At 40.6% G+C, this 20,424-nt stretch overlaps 2 protein-coding genes across 2 annotated transcripts in view; both read left to right on the forward strand.

Moving 5' to 3' along the window:
- The first annotated feature begins 627 nt into the window (after nt 1–627).
- Nucleotides 628–20,424, forward strand: part of LOC145449408 (nitric oxide synthase 1-like) — a 39,260-nt gene continuing 19,463 nt past the window's right edge. The window contains exons 1-11 of the mRNA XM_080327763.1: nt 628–835; nt 2,343–2,491; nt 6,289–6,451; nt 10,715–10,806; nt 11,122–11,266; nt 11,331–11,470; nt 11,891–12,062; nt 12,137–12,238; nt 13,228–13,422; nt 13,484–13,554; nt 14,063–14,207. Of these exons, the coding sequence (XP_080183889.1) occupies nt 629–835; nt 2,343–2,491; nt 6,289–6,451; nt 10,715–10,806; nt 11,122–11,266; nt 11,331–11,470; nt 11,891–12,062; nt 12,137–12,238; nt 13,228–13,422; nt 13,484–13,554; nt 14,063–14,207 (1,581 nt within the window). The 5' untranslated portion in view covers nt 628. The remainder of the gene's footprint in view (nt 836–2,342; nt 2,492–6,288; nt 6,452–10,714; nt 10,807–11,121; nt 11,267–11,330; nt 11,471–11,890; nt 12,063–12,136; nt 12,239–13,227; nt 13,423–13,483; nt 13,555–14,062; nt 14,208–20,424) is intronic.
- LOC145449414 (transcription factor Adf-1-like) lies at nt 15,722–17,084 on the forward strand. Its single transcript, XM_080327771.1, has 4 exons — nt 15,722–15,890; nt 16,555–16,648; nt 16,730–16,797; nt 16,861–17,084. The coding sequence occupies exons 1-3, from the start codon at nt 15,746–15,748 to the stop codon at nt 16,773–16,775; spliced, it is 285 nt and encodes a 94-aa protein (XP_080183897.1). The 5' UTR covers nt 15,722–15,745; the 3' UTR covers nt 16,776–16,797; nt 16,861–17,084.

Genomic DNA, 20,424 nt, shown 5'->3' on the forward strand with positions numbered 1-20,424 from the left:
ATATACGGTCAGAACCCTCCAAATACCACTCTCTAGCATCATATAATTGCCAAAAACGGTTGCATACTTTACATTTTGGCTCCATTTCAATTTTGACAGTTCACCGGTCCGCCAGACATTTTTTGAAATTTTACCGGTCCGCGAGGCGAAAAAGGTTGAGAACCACTGCGCTAGACTATGAATATTGCTGTATCTCATATAGCTTACACTTTCAAGGTGTCCAGATGAAGCCTTTCTAATTTCTTTCATCTTCGAGTATGATAATGGCTGTAAATCTGTTGAAATAAATGCTCTGAAGTTTTGAAAATGCTCCTTTTGAGGTAGATTTCACCTTATTTGAATATCGGCTGAATGTATCGGTGTTATGGTGTTAGATATAGGTTTTATCGGTATCGGCCGAAAAATCCCATATTGGTCGGACTCTAAGAATAATTGAGAAAACTATATGTTTTACGTATAAGCCCAACATGTGATGTGACCTACTCACAACAGCATTTGCTTCAAGCTTACGAAAGTGCTTGCGAATGATAGGCATAACGCACTGACTAATCAAGAACGAACCTTGGACCAAACCGGCGATATTGCTGTTCCAATCACCAAAGTCACGGAACATACCTCGAGGTACGCAATGGAAACTAAGCGCAATAGTTTTGTAATTGATCGCAATGGTAACAAACTACATGAACCTTCACACAGCAACTGTAACGCGATGGAGAGGGAAAATTCTCCAGATCCCAAAACGCCTTCACGGAACGGAACCCCGTCATTTCGCACCCTCAAAAACTGGGAAACCGGAGCAACGATAAACGATTCCCTTTATCACAAAGCGAAAGTGGTAAGAAAAAATATTTCGCGTGCATATGTATGTTACTTTGATCCTTCGGTTATAGATAGAAGCCGGCATCAGTTCTGTACGCGACTGTGTCAATTTCATATCGTTCACATAACCTCCCGAGTCAGAGTTGTTACGCTGAAAGTAGAGGCACCAACTTAGGGTAAATGGTTATCGATGTGAGCTGTAGGCCTAGGACACGGCTATTCCAGTTACAAAAGTTCAAAATTCGCTTAGGTCCTTTTATGACTATCATGAAATAATTTAGGTAAACCTATATGCACAAAATCTGGTAAAGCAGTATTAGTAAAATCAATAAACGAAATGTATGCGTATTTTTGTGTCAGTCACGGCTTGTGGTACTATTGACATTTTTATTTCTTGCTAGTTCCGAGTCGAATGCAGCAGTGAATGTTTTCACTCGCCATACAGACGCGGAATCTATTCTTTATAAAGTTTATGTTTCAAAACGCAACTATGTAACTAAAACCACGTCAACAACAATGGATTCGATTTTGTTATGAATCTAAGTAAATACTTTGACAGATAAGGTACGGATTCAACACTGACAAGGTCCGCATTTGGACCGTGGCCCGCCGGTTGAGTAGCCATGGCCTATCTATACGATATGTCTTTAACTTGTCGGCAGTGATTGCTGTACTGAGTACGTTTAAGCGCGAATGAACAATGAACTTTTACCTTAATGTATCGACTTGAATTGGCCATGACATGTTTAGTATATCGTAAATATTGGCGCCGATTATTATGTTGGTGTGCTTATCTACTTAGCGAGACAATATAGCAATTATATATCTGTTTGAGAGATTTCCAATTTGAAGCTATGGGTTTGGTCATCAAACCCTCAAGTCAATATGCGACATCTCTGTATGTACTAGTGCGGGATATGGATAGTCCATCGACTGGATGTACGCCTTTTTACTTTTGGCCGGAGCCTGATCGCAGTCAGATCCATACTTCTTGTAATAAGGCCTGATCCGGATCTGAGCCTTATTCGTGCTTTTTCTGGCACTGTCGGAGTACTAGGGAGTATAGCGTGCAGGATTTAGCCAGATTCGGGATGGATAGTGGCAGGATTTAGTCATTTTTGTCCGGACCCGGATTCTTACTTTTATTTTATACGGCCGGAGTCGGATCGGAGACGGATTCCATTATTAAGAAAAAGTATCGGAGTCGGACTAGGGAAATTATCGACCCACCCCGCTCTAGTATGCATACCTTGATGATCGGGTCATAAAATGAAAACAATAGATATCCCCAAGTGGTAATATAAAAATGACTCGCGACAAAAAGCTGAGACTTCGATACCATGAGGATTTGGACTCTGCCTTGATTCGAAAACGAAGTGTAAATAACTCGATTTGACTGGGGTCAAGAGGTACAATTGGAAAATAACTTGTGAATCGGAATGACGTGACTTGGTAACCCCACTCTATCAAGTATCCCACTGTCTAAAGCACAGTCAGCCAGGCGTTGCCACGTTTGTATGCAGGTTACGGGGTGCACCCGGCATAACTGCATCGGAAGTGTAATGACTCCGGACCATATGAGCACCGACCCGCGAAAGCATGTGAGGACCGAAGAGCAAAAGATCGGTGTGGCAGTAGATTTCATCAAGCAATATTACAGCTCTATGAAAAGGTATATAAACGTCGGCAGCAGTAGAACGCTTTTAGCGTGACTATATCGAAGTTATATGTATTTGCATGTCGGGCTGTGCAAAATCGAGTAGGCCTACCTGACTGATTCAATTCTGAGTCAGTATTAAACTGCGACTCGAGAACAACGGTCACCATGACGTTAAAACAGTACGAATGACTTCGAAAGTTCAAATATGTACGTATTTGTATGTCGGGCTGTGCAAAATCGAGTAGGCCTACCTGACTGATTCAATTCTGAGTCAGTATTAAACTGCGACTCGAGAACAACGGTCACCATGACGTTAAAACAGTACGAATGACTTCGAAAGTTCAAATATGTACGTATTTGTGGAAACAAATAACTCGGAACTCGGGCTCGAGATCTCGAATCGTTGTGTCCAGCCCGCGTCTATGCACTGTACAGAAGGGCTGTTTAAAAATAGCTTTTTTCCTGAATCTTGCTGGTTACGTAATTAAATCGTTAGGTTGCCTTAAAAACGACGCACACGAAATTTTAATTCATTCCAGCCAATAATCGCTGATTTCGTACAGTTTGAAAATTTTGAATTTACCCGAAGATGCAAAAAAATTTGTTTGTCAGATTTTTCTGTTAACCCCATGAAATCGTTGCGCTGTCTTCAAAGACGATGCAAAACAAATTTGACTCAATTCCAACCAGTAGAAGCGGAGCTATTTGAGTTTTTCGATGATAATTCGAGGATTATCCTAGATCGGTAGATAATCCAAGAATTATCATCGAAAAACTCAAATAACTCCGCTTCTACTGGTTGGAATTGAGTCAAATTTGTTTTGCATTGTCTTTGAAGACAGCGCAACGATTTCACGGGGTTAACAGAAAAATCTGACAAACAAATTTTTTTGCTTCTTCGGGTAAATTCAAAATTTTCAAACTGTACGAAATCAGCGATTATTGGTTGGAATGAATTAAAATTTGGTGTGCGTCGTTTTTCAAGGCAACCTAACGATTTAATCACGTAACCAGCAAGATTCAGGAAAAAAAGCTATTTTGAAACAGCCCTACTGTACAGTGCACACTGCACACTGCAGAGACAAGTGAAAGCGATATTTGCATTTGCCCAGGCAGTTTAATTTTTATCGATTTCGAATGTGGCAACGCCGTGATGCACAGTGCACACACACGACCTGGTTGTATGCATAACATGCCTGCGTTGCATATATTGCAATGTCCATAATGTCCATAATGCCCATTCTCGGTATTGTCCTTCTCGGTAATAGCATTCTCGGCATTGACCGGACACCCTACGCTATGCAGTGCTTCCCAACATTTTTCGGTTCGCGACCCACCTTTCATCCAAATTTCATTGCGCGACCCACCATACGCTCTTTCGCGACGAAAGTTTAACCCACTGCTCGCCGGCGCCAGTTAAGGTCCTGCAAGTAACAGACATGATTACAGACATGAAAGGCTTATCTGGGATCCTCGCCACCTCGTCATCCGATCTGCTTGAGCGGTGATTTAAAAAAGTCTGAAACTGGACCGTGCTCCAAGTCGTCAGATGCGAAATTATAATAAAAAATATCAGCCTAGTGCAGTGGTTCCCAACCTTTTTGACCTCGCGGCACACTTTGAAAATGGAAAAGAGTTCGCGGCACACTAGCACGGTGGTTCTGTACTCTTTTGGCTTACGGCAAAAGAAAACTACCAGAATGCGTATTGCAGCGACCACAGTCTTATATAGGTGGTCACTGGTCACAGACGAAGTACTTTTGCCCTTTCGGTGTACTCAAGTAGGCTTTTCACTGCTTCAAAGAAGAAATTAAGTTTTCTTTTATCTCTACGGACATTTCACAAATACGTCTACGAATGGTAAAATTTGACATGGGGATCGTTTTCAATTCTTCTTTTTTTACAATTTTATCGCAGGCAGGAATAAGGACTTTCTCTCAATCCGTGTGAGGTTTTGAATTATCAACCATTACCTCTGTTGTCACATAACTTGCCTGCTGAGATCTCGTTCAAACTTCAGGAGGAGGTTAATTTCATAAGATTTGCTTGACAACAAAGTCTGCCCACTACCCCGTTGTCGATGTAATTAACCCTCGCATGGAAGAGTCCAATCGCGATCGTCACTAACAAATACAGACGCGTATAGAGGTGTCTGTACTTGGAAGCCAAACGCGTTTCCATGTAGATCGTGTAATAGCTTCTGTGAGGATAGCAATACCTCAGTCAAGAGTCTTACTGGCCAGCTGCTGTTCAATTGCAGTTCCAACAAACCGGGATGATAAACCTCAGGACCGGTGAAATTTTTTAACTGAAATAATTTGATCAACATTACTTCTCAATTCTCAAATTTGTCGCCTGCAACATTACATTGAGCCCTGAGCCTACATTTTACCTGCAATGCTGGCACGCTACCTAACAATCGCAATGTGAATGGCTATGTCGGCAATTCTAATTTGTAAACGTGAACCTCACTTCCGAATGAGTATACATTTCTCGGTGGTGGGGATGCCTTCCTAGGTGTTGAAGGTTTATATTGGCTCCTACTCGTCCTCGGATCTGCAAAAGCAGCTTACAAAAAGTGGACCGTGCTATAAGTTGGCATCTCAGGAATCAAAATATGTTATATCGGCATGGTATAAAATCATCATCGATAACGAAGACATGGCAAGAATACGACTACAAATAGAAACAGAAAAGGTCATCATCTACCTACGTCACGTCCCTGTTCTGCCTCCGGTACTGATGGGGTGACAAGTAAAAGGTCACCTTCGGCCACACCTCAACATCACGGTCCGATAGCCCGAGTCTAGTTATCTATCTATCACCGTCCTAAATGCTACTATATGTGGGCAAGCTAGCGTATCACACCCATTGACGGTGGAGGCCCCAGTTTCATTCATGGCAGTACAGTAGCAAGTTACGAAGCGTTGCAGATTTATGAGATTCTCCTACCCTACACGTTGCTGTGCTAAGAGCGTCTTTACAATAAAAAGCCAGAAAAAGACACAATCCATGACCTGATGCTGGGAATGCCTGATTGAGATAACGTTGCTATGGCCGTCGCGACATCCTTGTATCTGTTCACTGCATCGGATTGTACACCGCGTGTCTTGATATAGTAAATTTAATAGAAACTCCAACAATGACACACTCAAAATTTGGATTTTTGTTATACTTTGACCCAGTTTAGCGCATTTGCTCGCGGCACACCTGAGCAGTCCAATTGGCACACTAGTGTGCCGCGGCACACCGGTTGGGAACCACTGGCCTAGTGCAAAGGACCACTGGAGTAGAAAAACACCTCGAATACCACAAACAACAATAGACGAGAAAGCGCGTATATCCAATCAGCAATTTGTCTATTACGTCGAACACCAAGTGGTTATGAGGAGCTTGCGATGCGGCAATTTTTTGCTGATTATAACGATAGATAGAACTGGATTGCTGCATTTCCCGATGAACGTTGACAAAGATCTTGGAGGGAAGAATGAATTTCAATCTCACGCATACACAATAACGCCCTGTCGGATTTCACGCTCTAATCAATATGACGCGTAGCCTACCCCGCCCCGTTACTTACCTTATGTGAGTCCTATATTTTGATAACTTTTGGAATTATTTATTCATGATGTGATGGTAGCACGGTAGGGAATAATTTAATATTCATGTCAGAATTGTGCAATTTGTTGAGATTTCAACCGTGAAAGTCTTACAACGCACGGCGAATGTGCAGACTGTGGATAAACGAATTTATGCATCTCTGTCAGTTAAATCTAGCTCCCCCGTTATACCTCCTACTTTTACGACAGAAAGAATCCTGAAATGGAAGAAAAACGCTTGTCGGAAGTGGTGGAGTCTATAAAAACGACTGGCACATATCATCTAACCGAATACGAACTGATATTCGGCGCGAAAACGGCTTGGCGAAACGCCCCAAGATGCATTGGGAGGATACAATGGAATAAACTGCAGGTATTCCCTAAGTCCTAGGATCATATACCGCTATCAGATTCTCATCTCCCACAAACACCTACCTAGAAATACATTTTCACCGTCATCAACGAATAATTCGTCCTGATAACTTAACGTAGTAAAGGGGAACTATATAAGACGCTCTATCCACGTCCCAAACCCTACCACGGGAAAGGGATACTGGGGATAATTGTAACACTTTTGGTTTTTCCCACATTACGTGTCATTCTCATGGAAATTTCAATTCCAAATTTTTATATAACGAAGCCGATAACTCGATAGTTGTTATGAAAACTAAAATGGAACTCAATCAACAATAAATCATGGAAATTTTTGGTCGCGAAAATCGCCGCTCGAATGTTACAACCGCCCCGGACCCAGGGGCAATTGTATCGCCTATGCGGGACAATTATAACAGTGTTATAACTAAAACATACGAAATGAACAACGAAAACCGGAGTAAAATTGTATTATTGGATTAAACTAAAGAATTAGAAGTTTGAACGCGTACAGGCATTTTTATTATCTAAATACAGTATCACCCTTCGTGCCTTATTCATGAGCTCAAAGTGTACATGAATCACATTTATTCCATCATCTCCCTACCAGAGGTGGTCAGCAACGAAGTACTTCTACTTTTTCGAAGTACTCAAATAGTTTTCCTCTACTTCTGCTACTTACTCAAGTAAATATGATTTTCGCTACTTCTACTTCGAAATATTTGTGATCTACTTACTTACTTTTCGCTATTTTCAGTTTGTCAAGTAGAAGTAGTTCAATCTTCCAATCAGGAAGATAGCCTGAGGAATTACGGCGCTGTTTTCACGGAGTGTCAACATTTAATTTTCATAAAAGTTTAGTAAAGCCCAGAATTTTCGTCACGCTTCGCGCGTAGTGCTGGATACGGAGTGGCCAGTATGATTTCACGAAAGTATCGGTGAATATAATTTAGGTAGAGGGTTGGCGTGGTCCCGTTCACACCACATTGTCGCCCTTCGTCCATATCAAATAATTCATCACAGTATATATGGCTCATTATAATGTTTGAAACTGATGTTTCGCAATCTAGCATTTACTTGTCATATCGTAATCTAGCATGTCCATGGCGTGTCCAAATCTGGAAAAGTGGACTTTTTTTTAGTTTTCGAGATGTTTTAGCATACCACCTTTGAAACTTTCTGGACTAAAAACATGAAATACATGTTCTGCTTTTAGAAGTAGTATTTACATTTCACTTTCCATTCCCAATATCATATACTTTGAGTTATAATTATTATCAGTTCTTTTGTCTGGATAACATACATGTTGAAGTATAAAAGCAAGAGTAGTAATGCCTTTAATTTCTGGAAAAAAAGCTACACAATATGGCATTTTTACGGTCCAACATATATTTTTATTAACGTTTACTAATCGCGCAAAGTGTTTACACCGTATCCTATAAAACTTCTCCGTATTGCTCTTCGACTAAACTGCGGGCCTTATAATATGGGGAATGGCGCCATACCATGCTATTTTCTAAAACGTGCTGTTCGAGAAAACAGAGGATTAGCATCGCATTTCCATATCAATACTATCATTTTCATCCCATGATGTGGACGAATACTTATGCTATCGAAATTTGGATACCTGCTGGTATGCATCAATATGAATCAAGCTCGTCACCTATCGCATAGCTCAATTTGCACCTTTTTACAATCCATGTGAACGAATTAGGATCGTTTTCATAACTACTTACTTACTTGAGTACTTTTAAAGTCAGTCAATTCTACTTCTACTTCAAGTAGTTTTAGGATGCTTATGGAAGAAGTTCTTCTACTCGTACTTGAGTAGATTTTTTCTTCGCTACTTCTACTTCTACTGGAGTAGATTTCTTGACTACTTTGACCACCTCTGCTCCCTACGCATATTCGGCCTCTTCTACCAAGGTACTGTTGTCAAGGGTGCATAATGGGTTGGGCGCTTGGCCACCTGCGAAGGTGCGAAACCGACAGGGCGAAATATCTTGGTTGAATGGGCTGGTGATATGTAGCAAAACGAGGTCACAACGTTGTGTGGCGTCAAAGCTAATGGCATTCTTCTGTTCTGTACAAAATTAAAATAAATTGTTCAACCAAATGACAAAATGTATGGGTGCTTGAGCGTGTGCTCAAAGTCAGAGGATAAGGATTCAGTCATGGGCAAGTTCTTAAGTGACCAATGAAGGTCGACACACCGAAAGTCGATCAACATGAGAAAGGGTGGTGGAATCACGGAAATAACCAAACCCCAAGATTCACATGACCACTTCTGTATGAGCGTTCCGACAGATGCTCATGTTAGAATTGGTATGGCAAGGTAGTATTTGTTCTGGCACGGAACTTCTGGCTGTTGCAAGATTCATCTGCAGCAAATAAATGATTATACCAACATTTGAACTAAGATATCCAGCGTTGAAAAGATGTTGTACCGGGGCAAAAGTAACGGAGTGTTACAATTGTCCCTGATCAACTCGACCATGATTAGTGTCTCAGTATGATATCTTCCCGGTGATGCAAGTCCTAGTTTTCCTATCATCACGGTAGACTATGGTAACATTGGTATGGTAACATATATTACGTAGTATCCACTTGAGGTATAATTCTTCTGAACAAATTATTCCAGACGAGAAAATATTAACTCAAGGGTCCAAAAATTCGTTTTTCTCGAATTATTCCGGGGTTTTGCGTTGTAGCTCAACGTAACTTCAGTTATGTTAGGAGACATAACTACCGCATGCGCACTTAAAATATCAAGGCGATTTGTCCATCCTACTATCGGTGAGGTCGATTGGTACATTTGCCACTAGTCACATTTGTTTCTGGTCTCTCTGCACATCGATGTATTGAATTCAAGGAATAGGAAAGCGGTTTCAGAAATAATATAAATTCCCTTTGAAAGCTTTTCCGATGTTGAAATCTTGTTGACTTATATTTTTATTTGATATGTGTAATTCGATCAATGAACTCAGAAATTCTCTAACCACAGCCAACATCATATAAATTATGTGTATAATATCCTGGCCTGGACGCGCGGACCCCGGGTGGGGTGTATGATTTCGGAATGGATGTTCTATTCGAAATCCAATGTGTAATATACTTTGGGCTAAGAGTCGATGATATCAGATGAAACGAAATAATTTGTAATTATGTAAATGGTATTAGAACAGCTTCTTGGAGGTAAAGAACTTCAATGTACACTTGAATAGTTCATGTTGAAATGAACCGGAATATTTTCGGCTGGCACTCGTCAGGGGTAGTCGCCATGCAACTAGTTGAGAATGGAAAAGAACATCGTATATCAACAATCGTATAACAAAACACGACGTCACCAGCATTACGACAGATGTCGTGTCGTTGGGAGGGTCCGTTCACACTTTCATTTGCGTGTCTTGGAGTCGACTTTTATAAAAAAAAGACATCAGTCAATGCTGTGTCAACAAAAAGAGTTCGTATACCATCTAAAAATAGTACATTGAACACTCTCGTATTCGAAATTTCATGCTGGTGATATATTTTGTGATACGATTGTTGATGTACGATGTTCTTTTCCATTCTCTATTACTTGCTGACGATTACCCTTGATGAGTGTCAGCCGAAAATATCCCGGTTCATTTCAATATGAATATACTATTCAATTAAATGGTAGTAGTGAATCTTTGGTAAAATTGGATTGCATATGGTTATTGATCTAACTAATTACAACAGGTGTATATTTGTCAACTTTACACACGCAATCGTAATGTTTGAGCTATTTTTTTCGGGGGTCTTTGTAAAATAAAGATCTGGTTAGTACATAGACCAGGGGTATCGAACCCGTGCTCTGCGTGCGAAATGAGGCCCGCCCTGCGAGATTATTTTATGTGCTTTGTGAACGTCGCGAGAATCAACAGTCTGATAGTTTGAATATGAGTAAATCAAAAATTATATTTGACCAAACACCACATTGCATGAGCTTCATACCAATAGATTATATCACAAGATCAAACGTTTTTAATTGATACGTGCAAGCGGTAAAGGTCCAAATTATTTTGAAGAATAATCATTTGCAACTTTACGTATTACGCGTTGCTGAAAATTATTGTTCACAAGATTCGTTTCGTTCTCGAGACTTGTTTGCCCGACTTATAGTCTCACCCCCATTTTGAAATCTGGTGCCGCATTATAACCACCCGTATTTGCGTCATGCTGATGCCTGTTTTCACATTTCTGGCCACTCAAAATTTAACACTGGACTGTGTATCTTCAGGTTTTTGATCACAGGCACGTGGATAATACAGGCATGATGTTTGATGCGATTTGTAACCACTTAAAGTATGCTACCAACAAAGGAAATATTCGGTAAGTCCTTTGATGTTCGCTTCTGTGTGAATCTTTTGGCTTTGACGAAACCGCGAAGTCTTAATGTCACCGTCTGTGGAATCTCATACATCACACAATGCACTTGAGGGACTCAAGAAACAAGGTTGCTGCTATATTGGCCTTATATACATAGCATCGGATAACCTCACATCAGTTGAGTTCGAAATCGCAAAAATACAAATACTAAAATCCATCCTTTATAACAAGATCATCAACTTGTTTTGTGGCTATTCGGACTCGAAAAAAGCCGGCCACAATTCGCCATGATCAGTCGATCTCATTCTTTTATCGCAGATCTTGCATCACATTCTTTCCACCGAGATCAGATGACTACATGAACGATTTCCGTGTTTGGAATCCACAATTACTCTTGTACGCCGGATACAGACAAGACGATGGTAGCATTATTGGCGATCCAAATAACGTCGAATTTACGGAGGTTGGGCGCCGTATTTTTCATCAATGTGACCATCGACGTATCTAACTTCCGAATGTGTTTGTAGCTGTGCATGAAACTGGGCTGGAAGCCCAAAGGAGGAAGGTTTGATGTGCTGCCTTTAGTGCTTCAAGCTAAGGGGGAAGATCCTGATTGGTATGCAGTTCCGAAAGATCTCATTCTTGAGGTTGGGCTTCGACACCCAAGGTATATTTATGAGCCGTTGAGGTTTTCTTTCTCCGAGACTTCACAATATTACCTATTTGTTACACTAGTATTTGGAAACCACCCGTCATAGGAGCATGCTTATTTTATCGAATATGATATATATTAGAAATGTATGGATCATGGCTTTTCGCGACCCGGATCCGGCACTCAGGTAAAATATGAGAATACGGATCCAATCCTGTTTCAGAATAATGTGCCGGATTCATGACTAGTTAGAAAACCAAATCTGGATCCTGTACAGTACACATCTCTATTACATATAGAATATATATTTTGGACTCACCGCCAGGTGTTTCAGAAAAACGTAATAACATATTTTATCTTCAACTTGTCAGATACCGAAATATCCCAGGAACCAGTCGTTTGGCAATAACGTAGACTGGAGTGTATTATTTTAAGGTTTGACTGGTTTCAAAATCTGGGATATAAGTGGTTCGCCGTGCCTGCGGTATCAAATATTATGCTCGACATCGGAGGAATAGAATTTCCTGCAGCCCCATTCAATGGGTGGTTTATGGGCACAGAGATAGCGAGAGATCTGTGTGATGCGTCGCGATACAATGTATTGCAGGTAACACTCATATTGTGCGCATGTCCTAATAGACTGAGTATACCATAAATCCTCATTTCGCTTGCGATTCGAAGGAAGTCGCCCGTAAGATGAGTTTGGACACGAAAAATACATCATCACTTTGGAAAGATGTGGCAATGGTAGAATTCAACATCGCTGTACTTCACAGTTACCAGGTATATGTCTGATCTGTAGATAGGCCAATGAAATTTCGACTTCAATATTCTTATCTGTACAGTACATCTTCAGCTTTGAGTAGATGCCCTTACACGAATCGATAGATTCGGATGTATTTTCCGTTATGGTCCATTAGTTGCGACACGGTCCAAGATCCTTGCCATTTGCAGTGTTATGCAGTATTACGAGTAGGGATGCATTTAAAACAAATAGTGTGGTAAAACATATTTTAGATAGTATTTTTAAAAATGCCCTTAAAAACTATTTTTTTCAAAAGTTGCTTATATATACCATAATTGTGAAGCTACTTAAGTACGACAAAACATGTAGTAGGCCTATGTGCTTAAATATTGTTGAAACATGTTGTTGTTTCGTGGCCTTCGGTAAAAATTGTCGCTATTAAAAATAGATTGGAATTCCTCACACATACCAGACCAAAATAAAAGAAGTGGCAAGATAGCATAGTAGTATAATCCACAACCGCAACACCAAGGAGTTGTGGGTTCGAGTCCGACCGAGGTCGACCTCGTAATTCCTACCTGAGTGTTGGAGGTTTATCTAGGCTCCTTCTCACCATCTCATACGTGTAAGCGGTGTCTTATAAAACCCTAGAAGTGGGACGTGCTACAAGTAGTCGGCAGCTACGGAATAAGAATGAAGAAAATTGACCTGGTGCAAATGACCATAGTAGTCGACAAACACCACGAATGCCTCAAAACAAACAAAGAAGAACTATCTTGGTCAGACGCGTACACGATTCCAAATTCGCATTACTTCATGGGCTGCAATATTTTCCTCCTCCGGGCCACATTTGTATAGCGGGTGCAGATTGCAAAGCCAGGACTATTCGGTGCCGTCATTTATGCGTCTGGACGTATCAATATCGAAAGGTTTCAGCCAACATGCGGTCACGGTTCATTTCGCCCCTTGGTTACGCCAACGATTCTGTGGTTATAGTCATCTAACATGTCACTCCTATCCATTTCAGTCCGATCGTGTCACGATTATGGACCACCATTCCGCTTGCGAATCCTTCATGAAACATTTCGCAAATGAAATCAAAACTCGCGGGGGTTGTCCCGGCGATTGGGTGTGGTTGACGCCACCCATTTCCGGGAGTTTAACTCCGATCTTCCACCAAGAAATTCTGAATTACTCTATGAACCCGTCGTGTCAGTATCAGGTAGGTAAGATACGATTTATTGTTATTTTGCTGCCTCATAGCATCGCCTTGCTATTTACAGCCGAACCCATGGAATTATCACGTGTGGAAAGGGGGATCAACGAAAGCGTTTAGCTTCAAACAACTTTCAAAGTACGCTCATATGACTTGACGGGAATATACTTTTAACATTGAGAATTGTGGTGGTTGCCCGACATTTGAGCATGTGAAATTCTAACATAATTGAAAATACGCATACAACGATTGAGCAATGAGCATGGGGCTTTATAGCCACTAACCTAACCTAACTACAAGCATAACCTCCATAAATTGACCCTGACTCAATCCGTAACCCCAACACTAACCTAACTCTAAATCTAATATCAACCGTAACCTTAACCCATCTATTTGCTGAAGTGTCGCATGCTGTTATGCCTCATGCTCATTCCTGATATATCCAAGGAACAATTGAGATAAAAACATATATTGTGTATACAATTGTGTAGACTGTAGAGAAGATATTTGAAATCTACGCATATTGCCATGATGATTGATTCATAATGACACATTCCTCTCTATAACGGTTGTGCCTTTACTTACAAATGTTGTGTCATTGCATGCAGGTAACGTTAAAATGATTTTGATTCTTCCGTTGCCATAGGTCTGTGTTGGTTATGTCTTCGATGATGGGAAAAGCAATGGCGAATCGAGTCAAGTGCACGATTCTGTATGCCACGGAAACCGGAAAATCGTTGGAATACGCCAAATCGTTGAAGGACATATTCAACCATGCGTTTTCAGCAAAAGTAAGCCAACGCTTTGGGATGGTGCCCGGTGAAGCTTGAACTGGTCTCGCCAAATTCCTGTATTTACGGATGTTTTACAAACACCGATGTCTCGCACTTACGTCTGCTGTAATTCCACTCAGTGAATGAAACCTATATTTCTAAATATTGTCCCACTTAGACAGGTGCAAATCACTTTAGCACCAGGGTGTCAAACATACGGCATACGCATCCGGCCCGCCAGACGATTTCATCCGGCCCGGGAAGCAAATCTGAGTCGTTTAAAAAATTCTTGTATTATCCAGTACATTTGTAACAAATGTGGATATATATACTATGAAATAATACCGCAAGAAAGCAAATGTCGACCATAGGCCACATTATATCTATCGGCGGAGTGGTGTTGTAGTTTCACTCACTCTTAGGAACATGTCGTTGACGATGACGAGAAGGCAAAAATTGCACACTGAATTCGGAGTTTCATTGAAAAATTTACCAAAAACTAGTTATTCACAGAAGCGAAAACGTCAGTGCAAAACAGTTGCTGGTTACATGGAGAATATAATGTCCCACAGCAATATAATTCAAATGTCCGATGATGTACCACTTCTGACTCAAAAGCTCCCCGGCCTTCAGAGAATAAACCATTGGCTCTCAACCGGTGTGCCGCGGCACGTCTCGCAAGTGTGCCGCGAGAGATTTCTTCGAAACTTTGAAATTATACAAAAAAGAATTCTAGTCTACAGCAAACGATAATTGATTCGGAGTTTGTAGATTTTGCAAATCAAAATTGCTGTCATACAGGCAATCAGTACCCCTCGCTAATTCGCTTTACCCGACATATCGAGTGCTTTCAAGGCTGAATTAAGTTTTGCACAACGCGTTAATTAATCACAGAGAAGAGCAGACGTGGCGCCGCCTGTGTGACGATGCAATTTTCAAGTCATTATTGACTGCCTAATCACGATCGAGAAATGAACTCCTGTGGGAATGATGTTCGCGTCAGGGATATACCTGGTTCGCGTAAAGGCCTAGCCAGACAGGACGCATATAGCCGAAGACGTATGCGATACAGACAGGTCGCGTACGAAGAATCGTTCTCTCGTTTTTCGCGAGCCTGGCCGAAAGCGTTCGGGCGCGTATCGAGTTGAAATATTTTCAACTTTATACGGTATCGGCGCTGACGGCTGGTCGTTCATGGTGTGATTCAGTCGTATTTGGCTGGCTGGGCGATGTTTTGTTGCGTGTTGTGAATCGCAGGGAGAAGAGATGCGGTGGCAGTGGCGTTGTTGTTTGAAGTAACAGTACTAATTTACATCAATTGTAGTGGAGTATAGTGCCGGCCTATCTTTGGAATATTGTTTACCGGTTACCGCACTGTATACTTGATGAGGACAATATGAGATGTTCGGCAATCACGACACTAGATATGTTGGTATACTGAATCATTGACATATAGGTAGATAAAAATGTTTGGGCTCAGCTCTTCTGCTGGAAGGGGCCCTGTTATTTTACTCATATTTTCTTGTATGCAGTGATATTGATGCTGTGCATTTGATATGAATTTTAATGAGGAACTGATAGAGAGCGTCCGGGACTACCCAGTGCACTATGACTCTGCGCGCATGAAATTTTCGGATACAATACGAAAAGATAATATTTGGATAAAGATCAGCGAAAAACTCGATGAACACAATACAACAGGTAAGCATTGTTACGAGTTTAGAATTGGACCAGCATCATTTTGACCAGCTTTACTACAACTTTGTATGGTAAAGTATAGCCCAGTGGTTCTCGACCGGGGGTCTGCGAATCAATTTCATGGGACTGCGAGACCTCTGAACTTGCAAAATGATTGATAACTAATTTCTAATTTATTTTAAATTAGGGAAATCACGAGGCAGTTTCGCTCCGCAACTGCTAAAACCTCATGACTCACATCATCAGAATAATCGTCTGGCATGAAATATCGTACTGTGTAAATTCATTTTAATTTCCAATAACCTATACTGATACAAACATATTGCTGTTTAGAGACGTTTTGTTGGGGTTTGTGGAAAAAATACAAATATGGAGATAGTGTCATGTTTGCGAAGCCTTTTCGATTTAAAGATGTCAGTTGAACGTGAAAATTCCTGAAGTATTTACCGTAATTACTGGGTGGGTGACTCCCACCACCATATAATAACTACATTTATATGCATGAATAGCTGGTTCGTTTTTATTTAGCCCAGCCCATTGACACTGAAAAGTAGTGTGTTCGATCAAACCATCTCTAGAACCCAATGTGATAGGGAGTTGAAAACAAATGTATAATGCCACAGTATGATGATTAATTTTTTTTAAGTCATTTTCACATTGTTTACAGCGATGTTCTGCAAAAAACGTTGGAAAGAACTCCGAGACCGGTTTAGCAAATATGTTGGCAATTTGAAGAAAGCCAAAAGTAGTGGCTCTGCTCCGTAAGTCCTAACATCATATAAATATCTATAACTACAAGATGACCCACATTTCTTATTTGGCATTGCTTATTTTTCGATCAGAACTATTGAAAATATTCCACCAGATTCTGATGTGAATGGAGATTGACTGGATGTTTCTTCAAATACTGGTAACCTGTCACAGGATGATTTCATGCGTTTGGTCTGCTTCATGTGTGCAACTTTGTTGACAGCAAAATCAAGCCAAGAAGAAGATGTAATGCAATTGCATGAATCTCAAGAAGATGTAAGCCAGGAATTGCCTGTGGATGGTAGAAATGAGGTAGAGTGTACGGATCAGTCAACAAGCTCACATACCGAAATTGTCTCTAGAAAGAGGAAGAGATATTCCGATAAAAAGAATTCCAGATGAGTCGGATATGATGAAGGCTTACAGTACAAGTAAAGTTATTGAAAGTGGTGATATTCGTATATTTTCCATGAGCAGGCATCAATATCCGACTTCATGAGCCAGAACGTTAAATTAATGAACGCCTTTACTGCTCATCTTGCTAACCGTCCAAGAAACGAATATGCCCACTTTGGCAGCATGGTTGCAAGGATGCTGGAGAAACTGCCACAAGTCAAAGCTATTTCAATAATGAGCAGTATTATGCAATTCGTGGGCGAGCAGATGTCTTCACCCGAGACACAGGTTATTGATACACGGGATACTAATACAGAATGATGTATGCTGTATGCAGACTTGTACTAACTACTGGATATTTACAATGGGCAACTGGAACTATAACTACTCGCTTTTGAAAATCGGAATCTAGAACTATTCAATTTTCAAAATCCGCAATTAGAACTAGGAACTACTCAGTTTTTGAAATCCGCCACTAGAACTAGTCACCAAGTCACCAAACTAAATTGGTAGATTTGACAAGTCTGGCTGTGTTCGTTTGACATTGTTGTTCACCTCTGTCTTGATACATGCTGAAGTCTCTTCACTGCATTTTGCTTTTGACACTTTTTTCCATGTCTTCCGCTGTGATTCTACCTTTCTTTTGCATTAATTTGCCCCTAGTACTCGTTCTTGACCCGTGATATACTGTACATGTTCACACAAGCGCAATTTTCATATTTTCCTTAATAAAAACTGTTCCAATAATATGAATGAAAGAATATTATTGTTTTGGAACAGTGGTTCGCAATCAAATGTACATCAGAAATTTCAGGAAAATATCATTTCGTATAGCAATATATTCAAAAGCAGATTTGGGGTCCAAAAATATCCTAAGCAGATCAGTGTTCCACCAGAGACGATGAGCTCACATGCGATTTACCACTGCATCTTGCCAGGGAACTCTGCCAATATTGCTCATAAAGTAATTGGTAAATTTCTCCCTCACCTCCTTTGCTTCGTTGCTGTACATATTGGACCCCAGTCCGCCAGTTTGAGAAGTGGTAACAGGGCCTGCGAAATCACTGGAGGTGGCTGGCGCGATGCCCAGGTTTGAGAGTGTGCACGAGGATCTAAACTGCAAGAAGCTGTGCAAACAACGTGCTGCTTTGGTAATGTAAGTTGCCAATTTGGGCTCGGCAATAATGGGGTACCGGAACACTCTCCACCGCGCTGCCATCACGCCAAATGCGTTTTCAATGACACGCCGTGCACGTGATAATCGGTAATTGAAAATTGATTTGTGCGATGACAACTGTTTGCCGGCATAGGGACTCATCAGATTCCCGCGTAATGGAAATGCCGCATCTCCAACCATGACATGTGGAACACATACATCTGTCCCAGGTAGGCAGCCATAATCAGGTACGTTCAGTTGGCCATTCAAGAACTTACTTCCGAAGGTCGAATTTGCCAATACCCCACCATCACTATGTCTCCCTGAATCACCTATGTCTACCAGAGTGAAGCAAAGCTGCGAGTCACATGCAGCAAGAAGCATACAGAGGTGGTCAAAGAAGTCAAGAAAGCTACTCAAGTAGAAGTAGAAGTAGCGGTGAAAAAATCTAATCAAGTAGGAGTAGAAGTACTTCTTCCATAAGCCCCTTTAAATTACTTGAAGTAGAAGTAGAATTGACTGGCTTTAAATTTACTAAAGTAAGTAAGTAGTTTTGAAAACAGTCTTAATTCGTTTGTATGGACTGTAAAAAGCTGCAAATTGAGCTATGCGGAAGGCGCAGAGAGCTCGATTCATATTGATGCATCCCAGGAGGTATCAATTTTCGAAAGAATAAGCATTCTTTCGCATGATGGGATGCAATTTATAGTATTGATATGAAAATGCGATACTGCCCCTTTGTTTACTAGAAAACCCCGTTTTAGAGAATATCATGACATGGCGCCCCATCTTATAAGGTCCCAAGTTTAGGCGAAGAGCAATACGGAGAAGTTGTATCGGATACGGTTTCAACACTTTGCGCGATTATTATACGTTAATACCAAATATTGTTGATCGTAAAATTTATATTTAGTGTAGCTTTATTTTCGGAAAATAGCGGCATTATTATACACTTGCTTTTATGCTTTTATGTAACGTTAAAAAAAGCCGCATTTTCCAGATTAGCAGGACACGTCATGGGATGCTAGAATACGATATGATAGGTAATTGCTAGATTGCGAAACGGTAGTTTCAAATCTTATGGTGGGCCATATTTACTGTGATGAAATATTTGATACGGGCGACAATGCAGTGTGAGCGAAATCAAGCAATCCGGTACCTAAATAATATTCACTGATACTTTCGTGGAAACATATCTGTCACTCCATAACTACTGTGCGCGAAGCGCAACAAAATTTCTGGGCTTTACTTAACTTTTATGAATATTGAATGTTGGTACTCCGTGAAAATAGCCCTGAAATTCCTCAGGCTATCTTTCGTATTGGGGGATTAAACTACTCCTACTTGACAAACTGAAAATAGCGAAAAGTAAGTAAGTAAATCACAAAATATTACGTAGTTGAAGTAGAAGTAGAGAAAATCAGATCTACTTGAGTAAGTACTAGAAGTAGAGGAAAACTACTTGAGTACTTCCAAAAAGTAGAAGTACTTCGTTACTGTCCAGTGTCCACCTCTGAAAGCACAATACTAAAAGTTTCCTTGTAGTTAAAAAATTATGATCCTGACCTGGCAGGCGCCTCAATGGTAATATGCTTTCCATCAATGGCAGTCCGCAGTCTAAGCGCAGTCCGAAGTTTCTGTGACGTCGTAAATCAAAGTGAGCGCCTGTTACTTTCGTTTGAGTACGCCCTGCTTGTGGTAACCACGAAGGAACGGTATTCTGGACCGAGGAATACGACGACTTTTTTCAGAGCTTAGTAAGCTATGTGAGGAACGCTTTACAATAGTTTACTTTTATAAATATTTAAATGGATAAATTTATTTTGAAAAAAATCAATCGGTGATGATTATTGCAGTACAGCAAAAAGAGATTTTGGTAGTGGAGGTACATTAGAAATGAAAGCTAGAGATGACGCTTATATAGCGACAGTTCTCCATAAATGGGCATCACTTGGTGTGATGATGAATCACAAACTAGACCAGATTGCCTTTTCTGTCATGCAAAATCGTCAGATGAAGCGATGGTGCCAAGTAAATTTAAAAGGCACTTTTTAAAAAGCATTTGACAAACCGCCGAGGTATTTCAAAACCACACTGTGCTAGTGTGCCGCCAACGATTTTTCATTTTGAAAAGGTGCCGCGAGTTCAAAAAGCGAGTCCACTGGAATAAACCCCTCTAGTGATTTAATGATAATGAACCAAATTCCAACGTATACGTTTACGGTTAATCTCTGA

The sequence above is a fragment of the Botryllus schlosseri genome, chromosome 11 (assembly GCF_051294905.1).
Source record: "Botryllus schlosseri isolate E-star chromosome 11, Bs_hap1, whole genome shotgun sequence".
In the NCBI taxonomy this organism is placed as follows: Eukaryota; Metazoa; Chordata; class Ascidiacea; order Stolidobranchia; family Styelidae; genus Botryllus; species Botryllus schlosseri.

Coding starts and splice junctions, on each gene's coding strand:
- LOC145449414 (XM_080327771.1), top strand. CDS start 15,746: ATGAATTTTAATGAGGAACTGATAGAGAGCGTCCGGGACTACCCAGTG. Junction 15,891..16,554: donor CGATGAACACAATACAACAG/GTAAGCATTGTT, acceptor CATTGTTTACAG/CGATGTTCTGCAAAAAACGT. Junction 16,649..16,729: donor AAAAGTAGTGGCTCTGCTCC/GTAAGTCCTAAC, acceptor TTTTTCGATCAG/AACTATTGAAAATATTCCAC.